The sequence below is a fragment of the Dromaius novaehollandiae genome, chromosome 26, assembly GCF_036370855.1.
Source record: "Dromaius novaehollandiae isolate bDroNov1 chromosome 26, bDroNov1.hap1, whole genome shotgun sequence".
Taxonomy (NCBI): domain Eukaryota; kingdom Metazoa; phylum Chordata; class Aves; order Casuariiformes; family Dromaiidae; genus Dromaius; species Dromaius novaehollandiae.
Window position 1 is genome coordinate 5,501,065 of NC_088123.1, and position 22,040 is coordinate 5,523,104.

General features: G+C 46.6%; 1 protein-coding gene across 3 annotated transcripts in view; it reads right to left on the bottom strand.

Annotated features, from left to right (window-relative positions):
- Positions 1-22,040, bottom strand: part of DPYSL2 (dihydropyrimidinase like 2) — a 57,507-nt gene that overhangs the window by 30,797 nt on the left and 4,670 nt on the right. Inside the window, exons 1-3 of one of the 3 annotated variants that reach the window (XM_026122314.2) lie at positions 15,103-15,283; positions 12,037-12,125; positions 10,507-10,691 (exon numbers count right to left, since the gene is read on the bottom strand). In XM_026122314.2, the coding sequence (XP_025978099.1) occupies positions 10,507-10,691; positions 12,037-12,125; positions 15,103-15,141 (313 nt within the window). In that variant the 5' untranslated portion in view covers positions 15,142-15,283. Of the gene's footprint in view, positions 1-10,506; positions 10,692-12,036; positions 12,126-15,102; positions 15,559-22,040 lie in introns of those variants that run through there. The other 2 variants (XM_026122311.2, XM_064497895.1) reach the window with 2 other exon arrangements.

The window sequence follows — 22,040 nt, forward strand, 5'->3', positions numbered from 1 at the left end:
GGCTAATATGGCCTGCAAAACAACTAGTGAGATCACTATAACAACAACCTGTAGGAGGCACTAGCCAGATCACCTTTAGTTTAAATGGGAAATTCAGTGACACAGCCCCAAACTGCCGAGTTTCCTTTCTCCAGGTCTGAAATAGCCCTATTTGGCCTCTCAAGCAGTCTGGTATTTTCCCAGGCCTATGAAAACCCCCTAGGTTCGAGGGCACAAAACACTGCGATTAAGGCAGAAAACGATGTGGTCCTGGGAATCATCTGATCTGGCTAATCCAAAGATGGAAACTGTGCCTCGATGGGGCTCTTTCAAGCCAGGACCCCTACAGCAAACCACGTAGAGAAGCTCCTACATTCAAGACTCTGCCTTTTATTTTTTCCATGCCCAGAGCCCTTACAGGCATCTCTTACATTCCCAGCCTCAACATCATCTCCCATCTCAGACGGGAAGGCCAGACGATCAACAGCTCGGACTGCCCCGGATCCAGGCTGCGGGACAGCTTGGCGCTAGTCATTTCCACACAGCTGCCATTTTCCCCTCTTACAGAGTATTTGCATAGCAGAAGGACTAACTGCTTTGCAAAGCGGCAGTAGCAACACTCATCTTGGTATCACAGCCAAATTTTATTTCATGTAAGAACATCCTGGACGCCTACTTTTTTCCCCAACTACTACTAAAGACTTAACAAGACATTTCTATTTCACTTCACGGTGGATAAAGTGTCTATGTACATCAGTCTGAAAAGCAGTTTATACCCCATTATTAGCTGAACTCTTCTCTTTCAACAACTGTACAAAACCTGAGAAATCAAATCTGAAATAAATAAAACTCCAGAGGCACGAGACATGAATCAGTCCCTGTGACCTGAGCCGGGAAGCACCGTTAACTGACATGCATTTGTGGAGCGAGATTTTAAAGCACTATTGTGTTGCAGTATCTCTGGCTGGGAAACGATCTGGGAATTTTCCCCCTTCTTTTCCTTCGCACAAAAGCAGTGCTGTGTAATAATAGCGGATCATTCTCAAGGAACAACTTTACCAGCTCACGTTGCCTGTATGCTGTGCCAGGGAATTTCATTCACATGTAAAACACCACAGAGTCTCCCAGATTCCAAAAATACGCACACCGCACATATGTAACTACTTTCAGGAACAAAGCAATCTGGTGAAAATATGGCCTAGAAGTGGTCAGGAAAGGGAACTTCCAAAAGCACGCCACTTTTTGATGGGCTTTGAAAATACACTGCCATGTCTCCCAGTATCATTTGCATGTTAAAGTGTAACAGTTCCTCCCATCAAAACAGACTTTCAGGATCAAGGAAGCCACAAGCTCCCCATGCACACAGGGCTCACCTCTTCTCTCACCCACGCACAGGTTTTTACTTTTATTTATACCCTGACAGCGAGGAGAGCTGTGCATCAGGAGCCGCAGGGACTGGATACCTGCACCTGCATGGACCTGGGGTCGGCTGGGAGGGACGGGGGCTCTCTCCGTTAGGCGCACTCCCAGGGCTTCGCACGCCACGCTCTCCAGCAGCTCTGCAGTAAAAGCAATCACAGCCCACACAGAGCTCTCTGACACTGGGGAGTTTTAAATTAACATGAAGCAGAGGTGAATCCCCAAAGTCCCGCTACCAAATGAAGCCCAGAAGGTAGCTTGGCGTCACACGGGCAGCTCTGAAGGCAGAAGCCCCACGCTGCACTGCGAATACGGTCGAAATTGTGCAGAGAGGAATCCTTACCCAACCAGACAGCTGACACTTCACTCTTGCAACATGAGGGTCCAGGGGAATTTGATCAGAATTAAAGCTTACAAGCCACTGGCAACAAAACCACCTCCTGTTACAGACAGCTAGCATGGAGAAATCGAATGTCCTACCCACGGTCACAGAGGTCTGCAGGCCCAACGCTAACTGCAGCGGGGCAGAAAAGAGCATTCCCAGAAGCCATAACTCTAAGATACCCATCTCTGCATCCCTTTTAAACGCACACGGCTTGCACGGGAGTGAGGGTTGTGCAAGGACACAGGCACAGCCCCAAGCTGGTTATCAACTTGCACTTTATAAGCATGATTAAAGTATGCTAGACAGGAAGAGCTATTTTGTATTCCTTAAACATTTCTCCCTCTGACCAGAAAGATTTAAAAATTCAGCCTCTAAGAGACTGATGGGATCTATGAGCTAAAGTGGCCAAAGGAAAGGTGAGAAAACTGCGCTGATCTAAGCCACCGAGTCCCACTGTACTGCCAGCACTCGCCCGAGTCCGTCCCAACTGGGAAATACTACACTTTGTTTTAGCCACCACTTCTTTCAGGCATCACTTGCTTCCTTCCCCTGACGAGCAAGGCTAATTCCTAACACGGGAAGTTAAAAGGTCCTGTCTGACAAGGATGATTTCTGCTGAGTCAAGCTCAGGGGAAGGTAAAAGAAGCCAAGGGATTGAACACGTGTAGGAAGGTAAAAAACTACAGAGAGAAACATGACAAGAAAAGAGCAGGAGGCACCATTTCCTGCTGTTTCCTTTAAGACCTTGCCTCAGCTTGAAGGTGATTGACACAGGTTATCTAGCTAGATTTAACACATGCCCTGAAAACCTATCACACACAACTGCAGTTTGGAACATGCTTACTCCACTTAACATTAAGCCCAGATTCCTGTGTGGAAATGACCTTGACCAGCTCACACATTTTACAGTGCAAATGTTGTAACATTAATGGAGGTGACTGATTTTTTTTTTATTTTATTAAGACTGCTTCTCCATCTACAGCAAAGAGGCCTTTAGCTGAAGGACCCAACTTCTACACCTGCGCCTTACGAAGTACCAAATGCACTTCCCGTTGGTATGAGCAACTGTGGAAGGGGCAACAGATTGGTGAAAGAGCGCTGGATCTGGAGACAGATTTTTTTGCTGCAGCTGAAGGACCTGCATCCCACAGAGGCCCCGGTCCTGGAAAGATGCCCAGAGAGTCTATCAGGCACTGAGTAGCTGCAGCTCCTCAAGCCAACAGGCCAGAGCTGACAAACCAACTGGTCTGAGCAAGCACTGGCCTATTTTCCCCCATGTTCCTTGCTCTATCCATTTATTGCCTGTCTTTACTTAGCTTGCAAAACGTGTGGGGCAAAAGCCCTGTTTGCAATCAGCACAAAGTCCAACAAGATCCTGTTTAGAGCTCCCAGACTCTTCTGTAAGACAACAGTAGCCTGTTTATGTCAGCTGAGGATCTGGCTCAAATTTGGTGGCATGGAAAACACACTGTCAGATGATATCCTTTAGCTCTTTACTTCTCCTGCATGTACTCCATAAGGCGCGTGGCACTGGGAAGAAGGCGCTGGACACAGGAAAGCAAAAAGAGCATTTGAAAGCAGCTCTTTGAAGAAAAGAACGTGAAACACCACTCTTCCCCATGCAGTGGGAAAGCAGCTTTAGCGATCCCAACCATTATATGGAACAAGAGGGATTAAGTGCTATTGCATAAACACACACGACATTGGTTACTTCTCTGGAGCGAGTGCCAAATCCCTCTTTTCGGATGCATGGAAAAATCTAGGTCAGTTACATCTGCAGGAAGACGGCCGCGCTGTCAGTGCTGTTGCCATTTCAGCATTCATTAGCTCATGGCTAAATCAGAGTATCCAGGCTCCAGCACGTGTGCTACAGGCTGCAGCCATTCCTTCCTCTCACAGTTACAGAGATGGAACAGGTCCAGAGCAGAATGAGGCAAAACAGAAACAGAGCTGAGGCCCTGGGCACCTGCTCTTTTAAAAAACAGTGTTGCTAGAGGCAGAAGACCGGGAGAGGAGTGAGGGCCAGGATCCAGAGTAGCTGCTCTGGGGAAGGCAGAAGATGGGAAAACAGGGAAAAGCAAGCCAGGGTGAACTGCGATGCCTTCATGGGACTCCAGACCCACACCAGACACTGCTGATTTCACCTTTAAACCCTAAGAAGGAAAGATAGCCCAGATGGTAGGTAGGCACGTTAGCCTGAGTATCTGACAGCCAGAGTTGAAGACCCTATCACACCACAGGCTTCCTGCATAATCTCAGGTAAAGCTACCCAACTCCAAGATCCCTCTCCGCTCCTCAGAGGAACCTAGTCTCTCAGCAGCAAAGACATCACAAACAATGCTTGCAGCCCAAAGGGGGAAAAAAAGAAAAAATACCCCCCACAACAACACACAACGTATGTTGAGGACTGAACAGCTGTTTCCCTCTGTGCTAACTGGCAAGAGACATCAAGGGCTTGGCAGAGGCATTTCGTTTACTTCCAGCAAGAGCCCTGCGGAAACCCCACCAGAACAACGGCTGCAATCCCACCCGGCAGAAAGCAAACGCCCCGGAGCTCTGTGGAAACACAGCCAGCCCCAGTGAGGCCGGCTGTCATCTTTACAGTAGCTGCACACAGCACTCCGGGCAGAGATGCCTAATGGACTTAAAGGGGTTTAAAAGCTTGGGAAGAGCAGCTCGCAATGGGGGAGCGCCCATCTCCATCTACGGCCAAACTTTTTCGTTAACGAATTCTAAGCCTGCGCTGAATGAAAGCAACAAACACAGCAGCAGGAAGCTGCAAGGCAGAAGTCAGTGAAGCAAACGAGATTTAGCATGAATCAGTGCAGAGGCCTATAAGCATGGGGGTGTAGAAACCATTGCGGGGAGTTCAAGAAGAGAGCAGAAAAAGGGCTGGGGGGACTTCGTACTTCTGTGTGGTTAAGTTCATTAACTTAGTAACAAGGTTCAAGGAAGCTTCTCCCCATATAAATCAACAACGCGCTTTTATACAAGCAAGTAGACATTTTTGCATGATTTCTAGAAAATTAAAAGCCATTTGTTTGCTGCAGAAGAACTACCACCAGCTGCTAAAAAGTGAAATGAGCCATATACGGCAGCGCAGTGTGTCCGAAGCACTAGCCCCCTGCTGCAAAGTTCCTCTTTTTTCTCTGCTGCCGGGTGCAAAAAGAAACAAAATTCAGGCTGATCTCTGCAGAACACCACAGTGTTACGTACACACAGCCACGGAGCCTTGGTGAGACACTGCAGCTCTGCGGTCACTGCCCTTGGACTCAAAACACTTGGTTTATACTTCCAGCTCTGCCACAAGCTACTGCACAGCCACTGCTGTATCACCTCATTCTGGGTTTCCGCTCCTGTCCCCTGCTTCGCCCCCAATTTAGATTCTTGCTCTCCACCAGGCCAGGACCAATTTTGATGCCATACAGTAGCAGAACTCACTAGGGTAGAATATGATCTATTCTTCCCTGGCAGGTCTAAATATCATCCCTTGCCACGCTTCCCTTGCCCCAGCACTCTGCCTGGCCCTTTCCCAAATCATTCCCTAAGCTCACGCTATCGCAGCTTCGCACTCTGAGCTCCTTTGGGGTGACTCCACTCACTCCATCACACTCATTTCAAAAAGCCGGAGGAGAAGAAGCCTGCTAGACTATTTCCTTCTAGCACCTGGATATTTAGGCGGTGCTTTTCAGAACTACTAAAGAGACCTAAAGCCAACTCACTACAATTTGACAGGAGCTGAGCAGCTAACACTTTTAAAAACTCCTGCCCTCCTGCACACTAGCCGTGTTTAATAGCAGAGTAAAACATTAGGAAGCAGACTACAGTCCATTTGAAGTTCCCCTTCATTTTCTAAACCTCCCAAGACACAGAGACTCTTATCCCTAGTGTATATTCTCCATGTTATTAGGGTAACTGCTAGTCAAGTTCAAAAGGCAGCTGGCTTCCAAGACACCAAGCCAGAAAGAGCTATAATTTTTTCTCACTGTAATTTCTCTCCGATTATAACAGTGGTTGACTGAGTCAACACATGGAATGTCAGCAAACGATTTCACTCCAGAGCAGCAGATACCCAGGAAGAAGCACAGTCTCTCTTTTTTTTTTTTTTTTTTTTTTTGGGGGGGGGGGAGGGGAAACGTGTGTGGGAGCTGGCCTGGATAGAGGCAGTTCTCACTAGGACATTAAACAGGCTCAAGGATCAGAGAGTCAATAAATATACATTACCTAGCTTTGTCCTTTCTGAAGGGTTAAAAGCAGAGAAAGGAAATCCTGCCTCTACTAAAGTCAGGGGGAGTTATACCAGTGATGTGGATGGGGATTTTATCCATCACGATTAATAACAGACCAAATTGTCGTAAGACACTGAGAGACCACCCTGTTCTTCAGCACCAATATCCTTCTTCTCTAATAGCTCCAAAGACTGTTTTATATACTAAGGTATCTAGCTATTTCAAGCTGGAATAAAGCGGGCTCAAAAAGCCTCAACAAAATGGTGGCTCCATAGGCTCCACAGATGAGAAAGAGCCTCTTCTAAAGGGCAACTTCAAATTGAGTTAGAGTCCTTTTCCAAAACTCTGGAAGAACTGTTCCCCTTTTCATGGCATTTACAGGGGAAGCTACCCTAAATGAGCTTGAGCCTACGTAATACCCCTCTCTCCTCCAAAGTCTTCTGCAGATCATCCTGAAATAATCTGTTCAACCTAATGTCCAAATACTGCACTCTGACATTTCAAAAGGGCAATAATCCAAATACAGTTATCCTAAAACATGCTGTGTTGTTTGCCTTCTGCCAATATATCCACTATAATATTGTTTTAAGACAGTGTCAGAAAAAGGATTATGCAAATTTCTGTTTCAGAAATACAATCATATCACTAAACATCATTTCATCTCTCAGTTCTGCACAGCAAATCCAATTGTATTGTTTCTTATGTCAGCAAAGTCATCCAGAGTCTTGCTACGTGCCTTTGGCACCGAAGGGGATAGAGACAAAAGGATCGTAGCTGGCAATCTTGTTGAGATGGTGTTTGTGAAACCAGCAGCTAGAAGAACAAATCACTGCTAATTTCTGAGTGCAGCAACGTAGAGAAGGACTTGGAAACAGAAGGACTGGAGAGCTTCACAGTAACATCTGGGTTGCAGCGCGGAAAACGGCTAACTCGGGAGACCGTCACTGCGAACCGCTCTCCTTCACTCCAGCTGACTAGTGGACAAGTTGGGAAGTGCTGTACTGGAGTCAGGTCTGCTTCCCACCGGGATAAACTCGTGCTGGTCCCCACAGAAAACAGGGCTACTCCATTTCATACCAGCTGAGAACCCAATTCTCCTATCTCAAGACATCTAACAATGAATTTACTTTAAAGGGGAACGGAAGTAAATGAGAACAGGCCGTGGAAACAATAGGTTACATTCTTGAACTTGTATGTGCTTCCCTTGGATGTGTTTACGTGAGAGTTAAAGGGACAACACTGAATTTGATCCGAGCTGAAAATGAAGTTCAGTGAAACCAAACCAGACATACAGGTTGAATTGCTGGCACCACTGAGGTCAGTGACAAAATTCTCAGTTCCTTTGCTGAAGCCAGGATTTTACCCACAGTTTTTACAAAACCAACAACCAATAGAAACCTATCCAAGCTTCTTTTAATTTCACTGGAAAAATTTACATAAAATAAATATTTCCCTGCAACGACTGTAACATAAACAGCCTTAAAATGCCCTCCTGCAGGAAAATGTGAAACAAATTGAAGTGTGAAGCTGACTGATCTGTTTTCTTGCCCAAAATGAGGGATACGTATGAAACAGAAAAGTGTATGGAGTAAGGGTATTCATAAATAAATAATACAAAGTGTTGTTTAAAACACGAGTGAAGAAATGAGAATGATTTTTAAATAAAGCTCGCTTCCTTGAGGCTTAGCTTTTCGAAAAAGCCAGAAGGGAGGCACACAGCTAGACACATTTTCACGAGGGCAGCAGCCTCTTTTGAAAAATCCCAGACACAGTGCTTAAAATGCACCATGACATAAATGCTAGCTTGTCATTTTCAGGTTGCAATTTGTTTGCAGTGTTATGAATCTAGTTCATTAAACATCGTCCCATCTATCATAAAGGGAAAAATGCTGAAATCAACCACGACTCCCACCTTCTTTGGGAAGGATCAAAGGCCACCCACCAAGAACATGTTCATGAGGGCTTCTGCATGCCTCTTGGTGGAAAAAAACTTTTGCAAATGGTATAATTTTGCTAAGAAGAGAACAGCTGAGCTGACATAGACCACTGTGTCCAAAGCTCTGGTCTAGTTGGATTATTTATCCCACTTTCCACTGTTCAGCTCCAGTTGCTGAAATCCACCCATCAAAAATGCCTCTGTCATCCTAAACAGTGCAATTACTCTCCTTGCTGCTATGCATTACGAAGCCACTTTTTGTTCAGAGGTGATCATGTATTTCAGTATCCTAATCCAAAACACTCTGGAAAGCAGGATGGCAAAGGGAAAAGGCTGTGGGACTAACAGATCGCAATTCCATTTTCCAGTTTAGCCACAGGCCTCCTCTACGACCATGGACAAACCATGTAATCTACACTGTACCATTTTTTCACAGCTCTAAAATGAAGTTATAAAACTGGGGGACTCACCTCCAATTTCCCTAATTCATAGATGTGTTATGAACACGATTAGTGAGATAATCCGATACTACGGTCACAAAGGCAATATATGTATGAAGAGGGGTCCAAGCATTCCTGAAGTATGAGACTTTACATGGGTAGAACTGGGCAACCAAGGCGGAGGGGTACTTTGGAAAGTTTGCCTAAAAGATTTAAAGTGTTGATTTAAACATTTTAATCATTTAAAAATTATTTAAAATGCCTAAAGTGTTTTTAAAGTGCCATTAAGGGAAATAATGCTGTTATAAACCTACATGCAAATGACAGGGAAAAGAATTTTGATCTAATTCAGTTTAGCAAGGAAAAACAGTGAAATGACATTTCAAGTGGACAATGTGAACCAAGTGTACTAATAACACAGGAGTAACCAGTGAAACAGGAAGTCAATGAACTGAAGCTGAAAAGAAAATACCGTTTCAGTGCAATTAGTTTAAATTGACAGAAAAGACTTAGAAAAAATGGGTATTAGTGTGCACAATGAGAACGTTCACAGCTACACTCCCACTTTATGTTATCTATATGTATTTAGGTTAACTTCATATACAAACATCTTAATCTAAACTGATAACATGAGAAATAATCTCCCAGGTTATTTCATGGTTGTTTATTTGTACCTTCTTTGAAGCATCAGGCCAAGTTCACAGGCCGGACACAACCTGATGCAGGGTCCAGGCTTTCTTTCTGAAACACAGCGAGGCTAGTTGTGTTTGGACACTGCTCCTGCTCCCAATCTCCATGTCAATCAATCCCACCAGGCTAGAGACCAAAGATCACTCATACCTGTTCTCTATGAGATGAGGATGTTCTAGTTCATAGGTAACCAGGTTTGAACTGAGGAGAGTTAGGCTGATTTTTGGCTGTGCCAAAGATCTCTTTATACCCCTGGACTGGGCAATGGATACTAGTACTCTTTCTGATTTCTGAGCCACGTTCTTTCATTTCTCTGTACCTTAACTCCTCTCCTGTGAAATGGCAGTACCTCATGATACATGAAAGAATGCAAGATGCTCAGATATTTATCACTTTTATCCTTCAGCCTCATATAGGGCAACAGACTCCAGGATGCCCTGTTGCAGTTTACATCTAATCAGCCGAACTGCAACTGATATCCCCCCGTCCAGGTCAAACAAGGACAGTAACAATGATTCACTTTTGGAGGTTTAAGATCCTGGCTCTGAGAAGCCAAGCATCTGTAGCCAACAGAAGCATGGTCAGCCAGTCTGGAAGTCATTTTTGAAGGCATTTTAGAGGCAGAGTGCTGTTCGTGTCTAATCCCAATACATGCAGAACAGCCCACCAGTCAATCTGTCTCTCTTTTATTTTGAGATATTTTCATTTCCCAATTCTCTCTTCCTCCAACAAGAGGATGTGAGCACAAAAGAAACAATGCTCATTTTACTATTACAAAATCCTGGAGCCAAAACTGCATATGTAAGATTGGGCATTTAACTCCTTAAACAAGCAGCCCAGTTTTCAAAAGCACATATCGCAGGCCTTTGGCATCAACTTGCTGGGCATGAATTATACGATGGACATCCACCCATCTTCAGACAACCCTACGTGAAGTAGCTGTGCCACCTTGTTCTGTATGCATAGCAACAGCTGTTCCAAAAATGCTGAACTCTGGAGTTGAAAGAATACAAGCCTCTTGGAGTCAGCAATCACAGAGAAAGGGAGGAGAGAATCTGCAGCTCTTACTGTAGCCAGAGGTCAGAGCAACACTGGTTTCAGCAGAAGCAGACCTAAGTGCAATTCAGCAAAGTCACAGAAGTAGCAGGGTAAACCCTGCCAACAGGGAAGACAAGGGTTAAGTGACTGACAGCTGCAGGATTTGGAAATCCTGTGGTCTTGTTTTTCCATCCCTTTTCCCACTCCTGTGCAAGCTTTTCTCACCAACCTGGACACAGACAACAGAAATCTCCCACTGCTGGTACTCAGTCCAAAATATCATGTTACTTACGTAGCCCACAGTTTCTCTGCTTATCTGAGTAGGAGAAAAATAAAGCTGCCTTGGAAGAGGGAGAGAAAAAAAAAAAAAAAACAAAACAGCCAGCTTACTGATCATGGTGGTGCCCCCAGCCAGTGAAGCCTTGGTGCCTTGGAAGAAGTCATCAGCAGATGTCATCCCCTGTTCTGGCATCTGGAAACGGGTGTGAACATCAATCCCCCCAGGAATCACCATCCTGCCATGGGCTTCGATAGTTTTCACTCCCCCTGGCACAATCAGATTCTCTCCTATTTGCCTGGGTAAACAGGTTTCAAACAGCAAGTCAGACACAAACAACAGCCAAGACAGTCTGTAAACAAGCATCCTTGTGCTATTTACCCTTGCTAGTATTTTCTGTTCCTATATAAAGCAATGGACAGGATCAGCATATACAGCTGATATTTTATTCTTCCACTTGAAGCAGCTGCATAATAGAGAGAGTAAAGTACGCAACTACTCCAGGACCTGGGGAAACATTACGCTTAACAGGAAGGAAAGAGAAGGAGCCACACTGGCAGACAGCTGGACAAGGAACCGTGCAGATAACCAAACCATCATGGCATCAAACAGAGCGAGACCCTTGCAAACAGCTTTACTGGGATGGAACTGGGTTTGCTGAGTTGTAGGCCAACACTTGATAGTAGCAATGTAAGAGCAATTTAGTTGTTGACACTGTTTTGGAAAGTGCTACAAGAATTTCTGCCTCTATCTTGCCTACTTTTTTTTCTTGCACAAACATTATGCACTTCCCGCACAAATATAAGCCCATGCATATATACTGGTTACCAAATTCCTGATGAGAGCTCCCCGCCCTGCCCCCACCAAGACCTCTCCAGTATAGCTCTCTATGCAGATTTATTTCTAAAAGTGCAATAGTGGACAGTACAATGCAATTAATTACGTGTCTTTAGCTGGCTCCTTTAACTTTTAACCTTGATTAACAAAGCACATGTGCTGACTCTATAGCCAGAACAGGAAAATTCCTTGTTTGTAACCTCTTGCTCATCCATTTTTTCCTAAGAGTAATTTTCCAAAGAAATCTGTAATATATTTAACATGCCAGAAATGCATGTTTCAGGACTAAACACATAGAAGCGTGCTGGAAAGTGATCTGAACTGCCGCACTTAAAATTACAGGATCCTTATCAACTTTAAGGGGTTTGGGGTTGATCCTTGTGTCAGAATCACAGAAAATGGGGCTGCAAGAGACCTCAGGTGGTTACCTAAGTCCAAACCCCTGCCCTAATACAGAATTAACTGTATTAGGGTGCTGAACTCTAGATTTAGAGTATCTTAAGTCATAATTCAGTAAAGTATTACAGCACACAGATAACGTGTAATCTGAGTATGGGACAATTCACATGGCTAAAATTAAGCACATTTAAGTACCTTCTTTGACCCATGTTTAATAACAAGGGTTTTTTTGCCCATTTGTTTAATTCAACACCTTGTTTTTAAAATTCCTCCATCAAACACCAGCATGTGTGTGAAATATTCATTTTTCTTTGCAATCTAATATAACTGAGACCAAGTTATTCTTTGCTATTATGCAGTACATTTCCTACATTTCCAATCACAACATTGTATCAGGCTTCACTTACTTTATCAACCCATCTTCCATGTAAATGTCTGCATAGAAAGATTGGTCATCATTAACTATTTTACCACCTTTGATCAAAAGACGATCACTCTGAAACAAAGAAGCATACAACAACACATAATTATTCTGTAAGAAAACTGACAGTCTGCAGTGTCACTTCCAAGATAAAAGAGTAGAGATGGAAACAACCTCTGCATTATTCAAAAGCGCATGTCAAAATACAAGTCAATCGCTGCACTTTCAACTGTAAAGATAAAATATTTTATTTCATCTGCAAGTCCTTTCATCATGCTAATGATCCAAAAAATCAGAACAGAAAAACAGTTTGCTTTCAGCGGGCTTGTCTACTTGGCTGCTTCACTCGTACCTGCAATCTGTTAAAATGGCACCCCACCATCACCTACAGCAAAAGCATTAAAGAATACTTCTCAAGGGACACATCATAGCCACATCTCTATTTTTTCTGCTTTAGTTCTATGCAGAGTTTCCTATATGCACCCACACACTAGAGTCACTACTTGGCTAACCATGAGTCAACTGCTGTCAGGGAAATGGACCAAAAGTCTGTTGCCATGGGCTACACAACACAAACAAACTCATTTTGCCCAACTTAGCAATGTTTCAATTCAGTGGATACTTTTACTGCCTTCCTAGATCATTATGCATAATCAGACAGAGTAAGCACATATTAGCAAATTATGTTAAAGAAGAGGATTTAAGAAAATGTGTTATTACATTTCCCTCAGATTAGAATGCAGTTTAGCAGGAACAAAAAGGTAATTATAACAAGGCAGCTATCAAGCGATGTGTTTTATATCTCAGCTCAGGCTACATCTCACCTTTGCAGCTATTTTAGGTCAAAAACAAATTTATCTTTTTGTGGTACTCTTAAACAATAGCGAAACATACTCTGTAGAGCTCTGGATGGGGAGGAAAGTCAAAAGTAACTATCATGTTCCTTTAGTTCCTCCATTCCCCGCATTACACACGCATAGATTTAAATCAAAGCATATGCACATAGTGCAGTGCTCAGTTAAACTACACCCCAGTGCTTATATCTGCCCTTGTACATATTCTGCTAACTCTCCCCCTCCCAACAATTTATTTAGGAGAAAACAAAGCTTTACCAGCATGACATGGCCCAAGGCTGGCAAAACCAAAGGCGGGCTTCAAGAAGGGGTAGGGGGCAGGACCTTAACTTGATGGTGCCCTGAATTTATAGTTAAAGCAAATACACATTACATTGCAATGACAATGGTGTTCAGGGGCCCTACTTTGGATCGGGGCTCCACTGTTCAGACAGAAGAAAAGAATCAGGCATTTTCCCAAAGAGCTTATATTAAATTGAAGAGAAGAGCCAGAGCATCAGATTCTCAACTGATAAGCTGACATGGCTCTTAAAACCAAAACGGCTACATAAATTGCATCAGCTACTGATTTACACCTTTATCTCTTTTATATAACTGCAAAGTATCTATGAGATATTCAGTGCATCTCGTTCCTTCTTTGCTTCTCCTTCCTCCTACTGCTGCAATAGTTTCCCTGAGTAACAGCACCAATGTAAAACACAAAGAAAAACCCAAGATTTAAATTTAGGATCTGCTGTGAATGCCAATAAGCCTGAATGAATTAACTTGGGGCGTGAAAAACCCACTTGTCTTTCAACGCCAGACTCTACAGCACACTGTCCTACATGTTTACCATTTCCAGAAACACTGCAGTATTTATGCCCACCTCTAGAGCAGGCTTCTTGTGCTATTAAAAAGGCCTGCTGCTATTGAAATCAGATACAGTTTTGTCATCGATGTCAATAACAGCAGGAATAAGTCCCAATCCACCGAGCATCAATCAGGAAAGAAAAAATTATTTATAGTGACCAAGAAAAATGGGCCCTGGACTATTTTAACGATGCTCCAAACGCTTCTGCTAGTAAACAGGTCTCCTGCTGCGGCTGCATGGAAGGCTCCGAAATCTGGGCGAATCTGCTGATTTCAGCCACCTTGGAGACAAAAGCACATGCAATTTGCAACGGTGCAAGGGCCTGGTACCAAATGTGTACATATTTGCCACGCTGAGGCAGTTAAAAACAACGCCTATACATTGAAAGTCCCTCTTCTTCAAGCATTAATCTTGGTCGATCAATTCTGGGTTTACACGACAGCAAAAAAGACCAGAATCTTGCTCCTTTTCTCTTCCTTATCTTTTGAAGAGAATTGCACCGGGTGCACCCAACACAAATCAGAGCTTTTGGTCACACAAAAAATGCGTCAGGCTCCTTTTGGCCCACGACGATTCCCCGTAGCCTTCGCCTCCGCTTGATCGCAGGCATCTCCGTGAGCTCTGCTGCCGCTGAACTCTCGCAGGGAAACTGTCCCCCCTCCCCGAAAAGCGGGGACGCTCCCTCCGCCACGTACCACCTCGCGCATCCCCCGCGCTCGCTAACGCGCAGGGCACAGCCAAGGGCCGGGCGCGGAGCCCCGGCGGCTCCGCTGCCTCCGCCACTGCCCAGCGCTGCGCGGCCGCGGCTGGGCGTGACCGCGGCGCCGCCAGCGAGCGAGCGCGGCTCAGCGGCCCGCTACGGGGAGCATCTGCCCTTATGCAACACCCCGCCCTCACCCCTCCCAAAAGTTGCTCCCCTCGCATCTGCGATAGCTGCCCCGAAGCGGCTCCCGCAGCCACGAACGCGAGGGAGGGGTTATGTAACGGCCCTGCCCGTCTCCCCCAGGACTGCACCGAGCGCGACGCGCCGTGCGAGAAGCTTCGGGGGAAGAAAGGGAAACGCCGTCGCGGCAGGCCGGGAGGCGGCGGCCCCGCAGCGCGGCCGAGCCCCGGGGGCGCCGCGGCCCCGAGCCGCTCAGGCCCCCCGCTAAAGCGCCGCGGCTCCCGTGCAAGCCCCGTCGGTCCGTCCCTCCCTCCCTCCCCCTCGGGCGTCAGGCAACGCCGCAGCACAGGAAGCGCCTGTATTAGACCCTGATCTTATTATCGTGCCACAAACCCCTGCCGTCGCTTTCCCAGCACACAAAGGGCTTAATCCCCCCGCCTGCCCCTCCCCCGGCACCGAGCTCACCGTGATCCGCGGGATGTTCTTCTTCCCCTGGTAAGACATCTCGGGAAAGCGCCCCCCTCGGAAACCTCTCCGGAAAGCGGGGCGGCTGCTGCACCGCTATTGTTTCCCTCCCAGCAAGCGCTCCGCTAACCGCCCCTCCGAAGGGCAGCGAGCACCGCACGGCCGAGGGAGCGAGCCTGAGCCGCTGCGGGCGCGGGGGCTGTGCCGGGGAGGGCGCGGCGCGGCGGGAGGCGAGCCCTGCTCTCCGCAACGGCACGACGGGCAGGAGCAGCCACCCCTGCGCGTCTCCCTTTCTTCGCTCTGCTCTGCTCCGCTCCGAGCCCAGCCCGGCCCGGCCCAGCCCAGCCCAGCCCGGCCCAGCCCCAGCGCGCAGGGAGGGGGCGAGCGCCCGCCAGCAATAAAAAGCCGCGGCGGGAGCGAGGCGGCAGCGGCGCATGCGCCCCCCGCGCCGCTCCCTTCCCTTTCGCCGGCGGGGGGCCGCGCAGCTCGGGGCGCGATTGGCTGGGAGCCTGGCGGGGATGCAAATGAGCGGCGGCCGCCGTGCAATGGGGAGGGGCCGCGGGGGCGCCGAGATGCAAATTGGCGCAACGAAGACGTCAGTGCGGGCCCGGGGACGCGCGCTCCCGCCGGCAGCGGCGGCGCGCACCGGGGAGCGGCGCGGGGCGGGGGGGGGTCGGCACCGGGGCAGGGCTGCGGCACGGCACCGCGCCCGCGCCCCTCCCGCTGCGGCCGCCGCAACCGCGCCGCCGCCCCTGCCGGGCGGGGAGAGGCTGCTGCAGAGTGGCGGGATGGTGGAGCCGCCGCGGGAGGGGACACGGCGCGCCCCCCCCCCCCCCCAAGCACCTGCGGCTGGGCAGCGGGAGCCCCGCACCGGCCCCCCCCGCGCCGGGGCTGCGCGCCTGCGGGAGGAGGCGGCCGGCGCGGGGGGGGAAGCGCGCTGCTCTCCATCTTCTTTGTCCCACCCCGCCCTTCTCGGCGCTAGCGGCGCTGAAAGCTGCGCGGAAGCAGGAGCAAATTAAGGGGAAAAATACGGTGCGAGACAGCTATGCTTCCTCCATGCCTCCCCCCCCGTCCGGAAAACACCCCGCGGCTTTGAGTCCCCTCCCGTGATCGCGACCTGAATCTCTAGCGCCAGGGAAATCGGGGCTGGAGCTCGGCGCAGAGCCCTGCTGCTCCTCTCCCGGCACTCTGGCCATTTCCTACCCTCGCAGCACTCCGTGCCGCAGTCACGCCTGGAGGCCCTTCTCCAATTTCCCTGCGCCCATCCTGGATGGATGCAGTCCCCGAGAGCTGTAAGCTGGGACTTCAAGGAAAGAGATGCACTAAATGGCAAAAACGATTCCTCACTCTTTACAATGCACTTGCCCCAGCGTAGTGCAGAGAGGGGGGAGTCATGGCCAGAGTGTGGGATGACTGTTCAACATAAATCTATTTACGCCTGTTCCTCACAGACCAGCTGCTCCTGGGGAGGGTACAAGACACCTTTTGGGGAACCCAAATAGCACAAATCCACTCCTAATTGAAGATCAAAACAGATCAGTTAATGGCAGACAAAGACTTACCTTCCCTCAGTCCCAACTGAACTGCACACAAAATAAACCACGAGCTCCCGGGACCACAGGACAGCGAGGATCTTTACGTACACAGGCAGCCCTGCGAAACACACTGTGCCCAACCCATAAGAAATATAAACTTTAGTGTATTACTGCAGTAAATCGTTATAAAGGCAACATCTGTTTAGAGAGATGATTATCAGGGCATTTCACATACATCAGTTCACAGGAGGCTACAAGGGAAGGTAAAAGCTCTCCCTGCATATAGGCGGGGCATCAGGCAGCATTTAAGTAGCTAATATGCCAATCACTTAATATCCAATTAGTAGCAAATGAAAAAGTCTCTTGTTATGACAGTAGCAAAATGATTCATTTGCTAGCCTGCTGGGTTTTATTTTGTTTCAATGATTAGACAATACTCCCTGTCATCCTGCCCCGCTCTGATCTGCACTGGCAGAAGTTTTGAAACCTCAGCATATTTTTGAGGGGAACATGGAAGAAAGCATCTACATTAGATTTCTAAACTTAGGCAGTGCAAACGTACCTATCTTTATAGTGCTACTTCTCCTCCTCAGTTTTGTATCTGAAGGGTTTCTTCTCTTTGCTTTCCAGGCAAAAGAGTGACTTCAGCTACCAAAGAGGAAGCAAACACTACCTAAGGGTTCAAGAGATGGGATCGAGGTCTGTGGGCAGCTGATCTGAGACGTGCTGAGCCCTGCTACCATTTCAAGATCCTGCCTCAACAGCAGCAACATGATCTGCAGACGAATGACCACAAATGTGGGCGCAGGGAACCACTCATCTCCAGCGTGATTCCCCTCTCTGACCTTGGGCATGTCATTTCTCCACTTTATGCTAAAACATGGGAAACAGCAGTATTGACTGAAAAAACAGACGCACCTCTTAGGGGACAATGTAATCACCGCATGAACATTTCTAAAACTACTCCGATCTGCTCATGGAAAGAGAGATATTTAAAATACCTTTTAAACAGTAACGCTTATTGCACATGGGCCTAACTCAGAACAGCAGTTCTTGAACTTGAATATATTCCATGACTTGCATCCAACAGGGACTAGGTTCAGATAGACAGACAACCTCCAGATGACACTTAGCTTTTCCTTCCCTTCACCATGTTGCAAGAACCTAGGTAGTACAGAATAAAATAAATGAAGAGATTAAAGGACTAGAAAATATGGTCATTCAATATACAACATCTACACTGCACCAAATCTAAAACCCCTTCTGGATCCGAACTTTGCAATTCCTTCTCTGATCATTTAGTGTGTACCTAAAGGACCAGAACAGTCCTTCCAGGTGCATCTTCTAACTCTATTATAACAAGTGCCAGTGTGACCCAATTTTCTTTCCTTCCATAGCTAAAAGGGTGTCAAAATAAATAATTTAAAAATTGTTAATGTAGTTGTAAACTGGGTTATTTAGTCTTGCTAAACGAAGGCAAGGGAGGGATATTATCTGCTGTATAAACACATGTGAGGGAGAGGCAATCATGAGGGAAGGAGAAGAGCTAGTGAAGCTAAAGGACAATGTTGGCATAAGAACAAGTAGGAGTACAATCTGGAAATACAAAGACGTACACCTGCATTTTTTCAAAAGCTATTTCACTCCCCTGCTTAAGCTACAGTTTTTGTCTAAATCCCCCACAAGTTAAATTAAGAAAGGTAACAACATATGAAGTGTCAGCTGCAGGAGTTGGCTCCTAGGTTAAAACAAGTGAGTTGAACTCACTGATTAAATCCTTGCAGGCTTGTGTGACAGCCCGACTGCTGCACAACAGTACTGTCACCGCCAAGGTAGTCCGGGAAATGATAGGAGCTCTATGGGAACACGGATGCACCTTGTCTTCCACAGGTCTAGCACTGCACACAGCAGGCTAAAATTAGAAGATGCTTTAGAGAACAACCACTGCCAGATCCTCCCTGCCAAATGCTAGCTAAGGGAAGTGGTGAAGGATAGCTGGCCGGTCAGCCCAACCCACCTTCCCGACTGTGGCCACGAGGACAGGACCAGCAAGGTCACTGCAGCCAAGTCACATCAGAGGTGGAGAAACAGCGAGAAAACATTAGTATCTTTAACTACTCTGCATCAGCACATTTGACAGCCCTTACAACATCCATCAAAAGGCAGAACAGGGGAGAAAATGCACAGATCAGAGCATGATGCCCCATGCTTGACCTGCCAGCCTCCACCCTGACCACACAAAGAGCGGTGCTCTGCACGGGGTGCATGTCCCCAGCCCATCCTTCAGGCTCAGGGTAGTCAGAGGCTATAGTGGCCAGTGGATACAACAGGATTGCAGCCAGGCATTTCTACTCAGATCTCAGCTCATACAGGATCTCTTATACAGCTTTGCTGTACACAGTAGAGATGAATTTCATGCTAAAGTAACATTTGTAACATGTGTCTTCTGCAAAGGCCTAGAGGGAGAATTGCACAAGAATATGAGAATCTCTGTACAGCGATAATCTATGCTAGAAAAATCATTATAGGCATCCATGGAAATCTGCTCTGAATCTTAACTCCACGGATTCTGTAGACCATCCTATTGCACTTAGAAAGAAAATTTTATTCCCACTGTGGAATTACTGGATGGTTGGGAAAAAAAAACTATCAAAAGAGTCTCTTTCTCTGTGAGATTTTAGTGTAATTGCAACAAACCCAAGAATTTCTACAACACCCAACTGCTTTTATCCTTACTAATTTGGGGGATTTTTTTCCACAAGGACGTTTTGCTACGAAATTATAAAACCTGCAAATGGAAATACATGTTTAAAAATATAATGAAAAGAGGGATCAGAGATGGACATTCCTGGAAGCATTCCTGGAAGTATCTGGAATTGCAGCACTGCAGCATCAACAAGCTCTAGATTTCCCTTTAGGCTTGTTAGATGCTAATAATCCCCACTCCCTATCGGGGAATCACCCCTGCCAAAGGCAGTAAGACTCTTGTTATTGTGATCAGAGGCAGCAGGACTGGGCCAAAAGAGCTTTCATGAGTTCACCGATCAGGCCGTAATGTTATGTCGCGATTCTGCCCATGACAATTGCTGCATCAGCTCCGAGTCTCAATGACTTGAAAGGAGCTTCCCAGGGATCCAGTAACCCCCTGCATCTTATTAGTGTTGGGAGGATTAAATACAAGCTGATATCTGGCAGAAGCAGCACATCTGTCCTTCCCAAAAGCTGATGAAAGAACTGTCCAATATTAATAACTATAAACTAAATTACAGAGAGGAACTATCCTCACCAAGAGGCATCTTTTGATTGTATTATCATCCTCTATAGGGGAAAATTAAGTGTCATGCTATGGAAATGACCACAGAGGTCAAATATGCTACTGTGAGGAGATAAAATCATACAACTTCTCAGAGAAATAGCTTAGCCTATTTGAATACAGAGTATCTGAGATTGTGACGAGGGAGTTTCGCTTTCCAGATGCACAAACAGGTCAATAAAAATGTACATTTGATCCACAGATTAGAGTTAACCTTCTGACTGATTTTGTTTCTCTTAAAATCACAGGAAACTTTGAGAAGCTTCAGAAATAACCATCTAAAGAGACTGTTAGCATCAAAGAGGGAAGGCTTTAATCTCCAGAGTATGAACTCAGGGGCAAAAAGCTGGGGTCCCTCTAGCTTCCCTGGGACCTGGGTGCTTGATTTCTTTTGCATTTCCCCCAAGAGGAAAATTCCAGACACTCTCCCCCTTTAGAAGCTCCCAAAGGTACAAGTGCTGTTTAAATCAGATACAGGGATGCGTAACACACACATATATACTGTCTTTCTTAGAGGAAATATGTCCTGAGCATTTCAGACGCACTACAATCTTAATTGCCCTCAAACAAGCCCTTGTTGCTGTCCCAACGGTTAATATTACTAACACTTCATGTTACTGGTAAGGAGACAACCCTCTTCAGAGATCACTCTGTCACAGGTAGTACAATACATAGCAAAAATGTGCTCTCTTCTAAACAGCATACAGCCTACACTGGTGCTTTGGCCTTCACTATAAATACAGCATTTCTAGAACTAAGGCATAGGACATGTGGGCATCCTTGTCACTGTTCCTCCCTCTACAGCCAGTGGAGAGAGTCTGGCATCTCCAGGAGGTGATTCAGCCCGTCTGGAATCCAGACCCCCAGCTGGACGTGTCCCCTCTCCAGCAGCAATGGAGGCAGGCCTGGGAACTACACACCCAGTGCTGGCAGCTCACTTAGGTGCCTGAAGTTAATAGGATGAATCCAGCACTAAGTTCCCAAGGTGGGGACTCTAATGAGCTCATATACCCAGGGGACCAAGCACGCGATTACACGACCTGTTATGAGAGTCAGTGTTAGATTTATGGAGAGCATGGGTAGCATCTAAGGAACAACTCATTTCACCCCACTCCGAGTGATTTGCACCATTTCTTAACACTATAACCCTCTCTCCTTTCCCAAAAACCTACATCAAAGCCTCAGGCTTCCAGCAGTTGTTCTCACTGCTTATGTCAACCAGGTGCCTACCTCTGGCATTCAATTATTACTCCAGACAATGAGAAAAAGAAATTCTGACCTCCATTCTCCCACCCTAAGATTCATTCCAGCTTCCCAGGAGGCGCGCCAAAGAACAGGATACTGCACTTCTATGTCAACCTTACAGTAAAGAGCTTTGATTTTTGGTAATTTGCTACAATTCTGCTCCCAGATGTAGTCCTTTTCTAGGGTAGCAGAGTTCATGTAGAACAGACAGATTAACCTCACTTGCTTTGCTACCAAGGTTTTTTCTCAGCTTTCTAAAAGCCCTACAGAAGAGAGACTCAAATTTAATGTGCAACAAGACTGACAAGTGATACAAGGAGTTAGTCAAGGTCCCGTTGGTAAAAGATTTGGAGCAGAAATAAATGACTGCTCAGCACCTGGTAAAAACAGATGGCTCTTGTCAAATGAAGTCCATAGCACTGGCGTGCGGACTGGCAAAGGTGCCATTCTCATTGTGCCAGGCTCTGTGTCATCCACAGAGATAAAGCCTGCAGCCCGAGATGCTGCTGCAAGACCAGACCTCTGACCTGGCTCAACTCCAAACTGGGTGGAGGAAGATCTGTGTTTAAGTTTTCCCTTGAGTCTTTAGCCCAGAAAATATGTTGGCCCTGTATCAATGCCCCTTGCTCACTTCTGCTCGAGGAGGAGTGATATGGGTAAATTCCTGACATAACATTAATAGACCACTCCACAACATGCTCACCGGATGCACCGCATGTTTCAGCTATGTAGATTGATGGCTTTGAGAAGGATCTTGGAATTTACAGGAATTTGACATTTGTGCTCATCATTGCTAGTTTCTTTATGGCTTTTTTTCCCAGTAGCAAGACGGATTATTATGATCC